The sequence below is a fragment of the Nicotiana attenuata genome, chromosome 3 (genome assembly GCF_001879085.1).
Source record: "Nicotiana attenuata strain UT chromosome 3, NIATTr2, whole genome shotgun sequence".
In the NCBI taxonomy this organism is placed as follows: Eukaryota; Viridiplantae; Streptophyta; class Magnoliopsida; order Solanales; family Solanaceae; genus Nicotiana; species Nicotiana attenuata.
This window is the reverse complement of record NC_031991.1, coordinates 9,165,074-9,174,800: the sequence shown is the minus strand read 5'-3', so window position 1 is coordinate 9,174,800 and position 9,727 is coordinate 9,165,074. Positions and strand designations below refer to the sequence as shown.

Sequence of the window (9,727 nt, the reverse complement as noted above, 5' to 3'; positions counted from 1 at the left end):
ACGCAACTTCATGCGAAGCCGAAGGGTCCCTCGTGTAGGAGCTTGGGAGGGATGAACGATGCATTTGGGATCAGACATGGCTAAACAACGGATCCGGACCAAGTAAAGTTTTGAGACCACGGGAAAAAGAGAAATAGTTTAGCATGACAAGTAGGGAGCCGTAATATTCGCCCTCAACCGGATATTACGGTGAAAATCCCGTCCGATATCAACTGCGAATCGATATTTACCGAAAAAGAAGATTTTTACCTCATTTAGACTTGTACTAGGATTGAAATTCCCCTACTATATAAAGGAGATAATTTTTTTATTTTAACACACTGTTGACATGCACATCAAAGCAATAAAAGTTGATTTTTGTCTTCTAGCTATTATTCAAAGTGTTCTTCAGTTACTCTCTCCTTTAATTTTAACCGAGCTCATATCGAAGGCTCGATCAGAGCTAGTTTTCAGTGTCCAGCTTAAAATCAGGTTTGATTGTTCCATCGCGATTGGTGTGATAGTTTACTCTCTCTCTCTCTCTCTCTAATTTAATTATTTACCGTTCTTAGATCATTCGTATCAGATTAAATCACGTGTCCTTTAAACCGCGTACAAATTTAGTTATTTATCAATTTTACGGATAAACAGTTTGGCGCACACTGTGGGGCTAAGGATAATAGTGATGATTGATACGAATCTCCATAACACACTCTATTTTACACTTGTTCTTTGAAGTTTGATTTCAAGTTAACCTAATGATGTCAAATTCTCAGTCTGCTCACTTGAACGTTGACGCCGAGCTAGGCCACCACGGCAAAAATAATAACGTGGTACCTAGCAATGACGTGCCCCCTGTTGATCCCAATGGTGTCCCAATCACCGACCCGATCGATACTAACTCACAGGTTGCCATAAACATCAGTCTGCCAACTGACCTCGAAAACGGCATTCGCGGGGCACCCCGGCCATCGGCTCATGAAGCGCCCCAAGGTGAAGGTGATGGGGTTAGCTTGCAGTGGATTTTCGAAATGTTGCAAGCTCAGCAAGCGGCAATAGCACAGTTGCAGACCTAGAGTCACGTCCCTAATAGGATCGAGCCCGTGCGGACCATGGAAAACACTTAAAGGGATGAACAAGTTACCGTGGAACCAGATGATCGAGCCCGGGGAAACTTCTGAGGTGATGAAGATGCTCGAAGCATTGATAAAGCAAGTGGAGTCTAGCGAGAAAAAGAAAGAGGCCAACGGCAAGAAGGTGGAAACTTATAACTCCAGGGTCAATCAGATCCCGCGAGCACCCCAAATATTGAAGGGGCCAGATTCCAAAGAATTCGTTCAGAAGCCTTTCCTTCTGAGCGCGGTACTAAAGCAGATCTCGAAGAGGTTTTGAATGCCCGGCATTCCCAATTATAATGGGACCATAAATCTAAATGAGCATGTAACCTCCTTTACATGCACAATCAAGGGAAATGACCTGAAAGACAACGAGATCGAGTCGGTGTTATTGAAAATATTTGGGGAAACCTTGTCCAAGGGAGCAATGGATATAGTATCACAACTTTCCTCCGAATTCTATTGATTCGTTTGCTATGCTTATAGATTCTTTTGTAAATGCCCATGACGGCACCATCAAGGTCGAGACGAGGAAGTCGGACCTTTTCAAAGTCAAGCAAAGGGATAACGAGATGCTTAGGGAGTTTATATCGAGGTTCCAGATGGAAAAGATGGACTTGCCCCCGGTCGCGGATGCTTGGGCCATTCAGGCATTTACTCAAGGGCCCAACCCCGAAGTTTCGTGACTTCTCAACAATTGAAGCAAAATTTGGTGGAGTACCAGGCGTTCACCTGGGCCGACGCCCATAACAGGTATCAATCGAAGATCAGAGTCGAGGACGACCAACTAGGGGCTCCCTCGGGGTCTGTTTAGCCTAACAGAGCAAATGACAGGTCTAAGAGAATCATCGACCAGGAGCCAAGGCTGGTTCGAGATCGATACCAGCTGTATGGTGCAGATCAGAGGGAAAACAAATCCGGGCACCACCCGACAAGGAACAACAACAGAAATGATCAAGGACCGAGCAACCGAGGCCTAATGAGAAAAAGCGATTTTGATAGGTTGCTCAGGGGTAGGGACACGCCGAGAATATCGGAGTACAAATTCAACATAGACACTGCAACTATACTGTCGGCCATAGGACGCATCATAGAAACCTAGTGGCCTAGACCACTTCAGTTCGATCCTGGCCAAAAGGATCATAAATTGGTGTGTAAGTACCACGGTACTCAAGGTCATAGGACCGAAGATCTTGACAGCTAAGGGAAGAAGTAGCTCGATTAGTCAACAATGGGCACCTTCGAGAATTCCTGAGCGAACGGGCCAAAAATCATTTCAGAAACAGGGACGCCAACAAGCAAGTTGAACAAGAGGAGCCCTAGCACGTGTGATCAACATGTTCATTGGGGGAGTGGATGTCCCCCAAGGGCCAATGATAAAACGCACCAAAGTTTCTTCACAATGGAAAAATGCACCCAGGACTATGTCCCAGAAGGGCCTATCTCGCTCAGCAACGAAGACGCCGATGGCATCATGTAGCCTCCCAAGAATGCACGAGTAATATTCGTACTTATCAATAAATCTCGAATTAAACATGTATTGATTGATCCAGGTAGCTCGGCCAACATCATCCGAAGGAGGGTCGTAGAACAATTGGGATTGTCGGACCAAGTAATACCAACAGTCTGGATGTTGTACGGGTTCAACACGGCTTGCGAGACAACGAAGGGTGAGATAACTTTACAGGTAAACACTACTAGGACAACCCAGGAAACAAAGTTCTACATGATCGAGGGGGATATGAGGTACAATTCCTTGTTCGGAAAGCCATGGGTTCACAGTATGAGAGCGGTGCCTTCAGCCTTACATCAATCGTTGAAATTTCCCACTCTGGGAGGAGTCAAAACAATCTACGGGGAACACTCGGCCGCAAAGAAAATGTTCGATGTCGATAAAGTAATCCTGGAGCCCGTTGTGAGCACGTAATATTTGCCCCAATGCAAATTACTCCAAAAAAGCCTTTCAAGAATGGCTTCTAATCAATTTATAGAATTTTAAGAGTTTTTTTTTTGTATTTTATTTGATTATATCATAAAATGACAAAAATATTTTATATTTAATCCTCACATTTTTAGATCTTAATTACATATTTATTGCATTACTAAAATACAAAATCACAAAAATGCATTTAGTTCACTTTGCATTTTGTATTTTAGGTTTAATTGATTAGTTTCTTTTTCTTTTAATTTATAAAACTAATTAATTAGGTAGTTAGTTATTAAAACAAAATAGACCACGGGGTTAAATGTGCAAAATAGACTTTAATTAGGATTTTTAAACTAAATGGCTAATTTTGAGGATCAAACAAAGGAAAATGAAAGTAAAAGAGGCTGCGCACTCTATATTAACTGGGCTAAACAATTAGAACAACCCAGTTGTTTTCAATATCCGTCCAAGCCCAATCACTAACCTGACCCATCCCCTTCCTTAACACCAAATGGCGTCGTCTCTCTCTTTTCCCTCACTAAAACTATCCTACCTCATTTCACTCAAAAAGAAAGAGAAGGAAGCTCCCCTCACACGAATTGACCCACACTTCTACAAATAGACCCTCACTCTCATCTTCATTCACGGAAACCCGCAGAAATACACACTCACTCACGAACACACACAATAAAGCTAGGGAAATTTTCAGGAATTAAAAAGTTTTCGCTCAGACCTGCAGTTCTTAAAACTTCAAATTGCATTACTTTATCACATGATTTCTGAATTTTAAAGGCGGAATGAGCTTCTAAAATTTTTGTTGCTTTGCTTTCCTTCGCCAAAAATCAGTGGTCTAAAGTCCATTCTTACATCCCAGCTTTATTTGGTTGTTTGCTCTTGTATCTCCTGCTCAGAGGTAAACACATCAATTACTCTGTAATTCTATCTTATCTATATTAATGAACTATCTGCTCTTGTTTGACGTTTGATTTTCATGTGCATATTAAATATTCAAATGTTTAGATGTAAAATTTTGCCTGATTTTTGTAGATTCATACAAGTTATTAAAAGTTTCTTTAAACTCACAGAGACAGTTGTGCTGAGAATTGTGCAGATCTAGTTTTATTTCAGATTGTCTCACTTTTCAGTTAATTTTCACCCACACACGCTTATGGAATTTATCGAAAATCATTGTAATAGCAAAATAGGAGGACATAAAGAGAATTGGGAGAAAAAAGAGAAAAAATGGGGAAAAAGGAAAAGAAAAATGTGACTGCTTCTCCTTACTCATAGCAGCAGCAAAAATGCAATGCTTCACCAAAAAACTAGTGAAATCCTCCATAAATCTCAGCTTGAAACTAGCTTAAAATTGTCCCTAAATTCACCCCTAACCCAACTCTATTTCTCCCGTAACACAGTCCTAAAACCAGTCCAAAAACGTTGCAAAACCTCCATTAAAATAATCCGAAAACCAGCTTCTTACATCACTAAAAGACCTGCAGTTTAAGCTCTATTTTAGCCGTTTAAAGTCATCAAAGTTTAGTGAGTTTCCTGAGTCGGCTTTGAGTTTTCGATAATTTGGTCGATTTTCTGTTGAGGTATTGTACGCGGTTTTGTTAGTCTTTAAGCTTCAACAGTTGTCAAAGAATCAAAGCTCAGATGCATCTATAAAAGGTCCTTTTTGTTCTTATCTCATCTTATTACAATAGCTTTATGAATGTTGTTGATGGATCACCTCTTCTCTCTCAGCATGTTTTCACATGTGATTTCATTTTGTTTATCAATTGTTATGGTGTTATTGGATCATTGATGTTGAGTTGCTAAGAGGGATTGATCAGATTTTCTATGGCTGGCCACTAAGGTGGATCTTGTGTAAATGTGCTAATTGTTTCTCTCGAATCTGGACTCTGCTAGAGATTTGGTTCCTTATTCTATTTCTTAAATGCTTTGAAAATTAAGTGTCTTCTTGGTAGTTCAGAATGATTAGGAACGCACGTATGGATTCATATTTTGCTCTTTAAGTGATTTAAGCATTCTGTTTGCTCTGTTTGAGATAGGTGGGGACGTTCCATGGGTTTCAATTATTTTCTAACAGGTAGGTTTTTAAATTTGCTTGCTTGCTTTGTTTTAGATTAGTCTTGTCGTATACCATGTTAGCTGTCCATCTTAGTGTTTGGTATTTCTCAATCTTATTCATCTTTATTTTGGATTAATTTAATGAGTACTTATGGTGTTAGTATCTTAAGTTAGGATACTATATTTTTCAAAGAATCTAAGAATAAGTTTTAATAAAGTAGTTAAATATAATAGCAAAGGGATTTGTGTGTAAGGGAATTTTTATCATCTCCAAATTGGTTTTCATTGAGGTCATCAAGTAGTTGTGCCAAATAGGGAAGCCTACCAAGGCTAACCCGCATTTTCAGAACTAATTTACTTCTCTTCATTCACAAATAATTTCCATAAACTCATGGCCTCGTAATAATCCTAAACTAGTTTTAGGGAAATTAATTCATGAACATCGCTAGTTGCTTTAGGCGCGCATTGAATAATTTAATTGTCATGGTTATGGGTACGGCTCTCGTGGCATACCTATGATACGTAATCCCAAATTCAAGTGCACGTACCCTACAAATAATTAATAATTAATATGTTGTAAATTACGGGTGCGTTTCATGTGGCGTGACTTATAATATGTACAAATAACAAGTGCGGGACATCGTAACTTGTTTTAAATATGTTTACCTTTAAAATGGTAATAACAATTAGATTTAATTTTGTGGTTCTAAGAATATTATTATGCCAGTTGTTAAGCAGTAGATGCTAAGTGACGGGGTTAGAAAATAATATAAGAGATTGAAGATGGCTTTAGAAACCAAACCAAACGGTTGATGATCGGGGCCTCGAGCTAGCGCGTGCGGGACCTCGATGCCAAGTTAGATTCCCAGCTAAGGGCCGTCGATGGGGGATTAACAACTATTAGGGTTGTGATTGCGGCTCTTTATGGCCAATAACGAGCAATAAATGAAGGACGATTAATGATACATAATAAATGTAAATAAAACAATAAATGTAAGCAACAGAGTCAAATAGAGAGTATGTTTAAGTTAGAGAGCAGAAAGAATGTTCTTGTATTGAATGAAGTATCTTGTGTGTTTCCTCCTCCTACAAAATGACAAGGATTCCCTTTATATAAGGAGGGAAATCCCATCATAATACATGAGTAATTATTACAAAGAAATATAGCTGGAACAGCTACTTACTAGTCTGGTACAGACTAGTGTTTCCCTCGCAGGCTTTGTCAGTATTCATCATGTGCCTTGGGAACTTCCCATTGGTGCGTCGCAGCAGTTGGTTTGTACTGACTCGAGGTCGATCATCACGAACCCTCGGGGGCGAACTCTGAGCTAGACTTCGAGCCTCCGGGGGTGGTCTTTTTTTTCAGGCGCCCTAGTGATCACAAAATTGAGCCCTCTAATTTCTACCGTATATAGATAGTCCCCTTTCTTAGAATAAAATGATAAGAAACGATCTTGACACCAATCCCCTCGAGCCTCTTGCGATGATGTCATGCTCATGACGTCAACTTTTCCGATAACTGAGATGTCCCATCGATACGTCTTTCCGAGGAACACTTGATGTTGCGCCAGTTTACTTTCTCAAGGCGATAATATCGCCGCTGATCCGTTTCCCAATAGGCATTGATTGCGCCTGCCGATCCGTTCTCCCAGGACATAGATTGCGCTGTCGGCACGTTTCCCAGAGGCATTGATTGCGCTGTTGGTCACGCTTCCTCCTTTCTATAAATGGAAGCTTTCTTGAACCAAAACTTCATTCAGTCATTCTTCAACAATTTTCGGCTCCTTACTTCTCTTCGTCGCTATCCCATTTTATTTCCCATGTTTAAAGCTTGCGGCCGCAAGGTCACACGAAGGCGTTCTTGTCAGTTGTGTTATGGCTCCTTCTCAGAGTTTTCCCTTACTGAATGGGATCGAACTGGTTTTTGTTGTTGTTGTTGTTGTTGTTACTGCTATCGTCGTTGGCTCGAGACGACGAGATAGGGGCGCCTATTTCTTCCTACTTAGGAAGGTATTCGAACTTTACACGGCTGCTCAAGAGGACGTTCGAATTTTACACAGCTGCTCACCTCCCTAATTCAGCTGGGTGTGGCGTTTCACCCCTTTTGCTTTCCGTGGAGTAAAGCGGCGCTACCAGCTACTAACCTGCACGGCACAATGTTCCAAGAATTGGACTCAAAGTAGCCGTGCCGGCAAGGCCTGCTAAGAGCTTTTGCTCTTTGGCGAGCCACGACCCCCTCTTCATCTTTTTCTGCTTCTTTATCATTTTCTGCTTCTTCCTCATCCTTGAAGTTGCCATTTGGAAGGTCGAGGCGGGGCCCCAAAGAAACGATTCTCGAAGGCATTGCTCACGAGGATGTTCCCCCGAGAGCAGACTAGACTTTTAACTGTTACTTTTGCTTCTTTGTTTCTATATAAGGACCCTTCGTAGGATTTGTAATTGTGTGTAAGGTCCCTTCATGTGTCTTTTTGTAATCTAACGTTTATTAATGACAAAGTAAGTTTCTTCAATTCATCTCTGTATTTAGTGTTGGNTATGAACGAATCTGCCAGCATGGCAAACGAATCTATCGAGTGTGGAGCTAAGTTGTGGTACCACATCATCCCTCCCTTTGAGAGCGTCTCTCCAAATTTCTTCTGTAGGACGTATTCGATCTCGTCGTCCTTCAGGTCGTTGCCTTTTACTGCACAAGTGTAAGCAGTGACGTGCTCGTTGGGGTCCGAGGTTCCATTGTACTTCGGAAGATCGGGCATTATGAACTTCTTTGGAATGGGTTTTAGAGCCGCTTCCTGCGGGAACAGTTTTTGCACGAACTTCTTGGAGTCGACACCTTTCAGGATCGGGGGTACGCCCGGGATTTGATCGACCCTAGAATTGTAGGTCTTCACCTTCTTGTCGTTGGCTTCTATCTTCTTCTCGCCCGATTCGACCCTCTTTGTGAGGTCCTCGAGCATTTTTATGATGGCGGGGTCGGCTGTCGACCCGTTGTTGCTTGATCTTTCCGGTACCTGCTCGGCTTGGGGAGCCGTTTCCGGTGCTACCGTGCTGGGAGTTTTTTGGTGACTTTGAAGCTGAGCAATCACCAGCTGTTGTGCCTGTAACATTTCAAAAATAACGTGAAGGCTAACTTCCTGTTCTTCCCTAGCCGGAGTTTTCTGAGCTTCTTGTTGATCTCCTTGGTGTATGCTCCTGTTGATGTGGGAGCTTATTTCGACGTGTTGAGCGTCGCGCGAGACCGCGTCCATGGGAATTGGTTCTTGCGCGTCCCCAATGTTTCGTGGTGGTACACCAACACCTGGAACAGCTACACCGTTTTCTCCATGGTCCTCAAGATTGTTGTTTTCACGTTCGTTTACTGAGTTGGACATTTTGACCTGAAATCGAAGATCTTGGGGAAGAAAAAGTGTGAAAGATAACTTGCGTTATGTAGTAAACCAGCAAGAAAATAATCACTATTATTTTTAGCCCCACGGTGGGCGCCAAACTGTTTGCCTTGAAAATGGTAATAACGATTAGATTTGATTTTGTGGTTCTAAAAATATGTGATCTATTTTTATGCCAGTTGTTAAGCAGTAGATGATAAGTGACGGGGTTAGAAAATAATATAAGAGATTGAAGATGGTTTTAGAAACCAAACCAAACGGTTGAGAATCGGGGCCTCGAGCTAGCGCGTGCGGGGCCTCGATGCCAAGTTAGATGCCTGGCTAAGTGCCGTTGATGGGGGATTAACAACTATTAGGGTTGTGATTGCGGCTCTTTATGGCCAATAATGAGCAATAAATGAAGGACGATTAATGATACACAATAAATGTAAATAAAGCAATAAATGTAAGCAACAGAGTCAAATAGAGAGTATGTTTAAGTTAGAGAGCAGAAAGAATATTCTTGTATTGAATGAAGTATCTTGTGTGTTCCCTCCTCCTACAAAATGACAAGGATCCCTTTTATATAAGGAGGGAAATCCCATCATAGTACATGAGTAATTATTACAAAGAAACATAGCTGGAACAGCTACTTACTAGTCTGGTACAGACTAGTGTTTCCCTCGCAGGCTTTGTCAGTCTTGATCATGTGCCTTGGGAACTTCCCGTTGGTGCGTCGCAGCCGTTGGTTTGTACTGCCTCGAGGTCGATCATCAGGAACCCTCGGGGGCAAACTCCGAGCCTCCGGGGGTGGTCTTTTTTTGAGGCGCCCTAGTGATCACAAAATTGAGCCCTCTGATTTCTATCGTATACAAAATAAAATCCTTAATTACTTAAAACATACAATAAAACGGTAAAAGGTAAGAACACACATAGGTTAAAAACATGTAATGATCAAATAATTAAGCTGAGTTTAATTGTGAAGCGACCGTGCTAAAACCACAAAATTCGAAAGTGCCTCACACCTTCTCCTGGGTTAACAGAATTCCTTACTCGGTCTTCTATGTTTTACAGACTTCAACAGAGTCAAATTTTCCTTGAATTGGGATTTTAAAATAAACTGCTGACTAGGGACACCTCAATAATTATTCCAAGTGAAGACTCTATAATTAAAATAAATAATCACATTTCAATAACGTCACTTAAAGTGAATAAACTCATATCCCCGTAAAAAAGAGGTGTGACAGCTCTAGCGACTCTGCTGGGGAAAC

General features: G+C 41.3%; 1 protein-coding gene across 1 annotated transcript; it reads left to right on the top strand.

Annotated features, from left to right (window-relative positions):
- Positions 1,111–3,021, top strand: LOC109224167. Its single transcript, XM_019388754.1, has 3 exons — positions 1,111–1,364; positions 1,929–2,107; positions 2,648–3,021. Exons 1-3 carry the CDS (start codon positions 1,111–1,113, stop codon positions 3,019–3,021), a joined length of 807 nt encoding a protein of 268 aa, XP_019244299.1.

What these genes read in the sequence shown, in the direction of transcription:
- LOC109224167 (XM_019388754.1), top strand. Translation starts at nt 1,111, where the DNA reads ATGAACAAGTTACCGTGGAACCAGATGATCGAGCCCGGGGAAACTTCT. An exon ending in CTAAAGCAGATCTCGAAGAG is followed by an intron (nt 1,365 to 1,928) that starts GTTTTGAATGCC and finishes AGCAAATGACAG; the next exon opens with GTCTAAGAGAATCATCGACC. An exon ending in TTTTGATAGGTTGCTCAGGG is followed by an intron (nt 2,108 to 2,647) that starts GTAGGGACACGC and finishes TGATTGATCCAG; the next exon opens with GTAGCTCGGCCAACATCATC.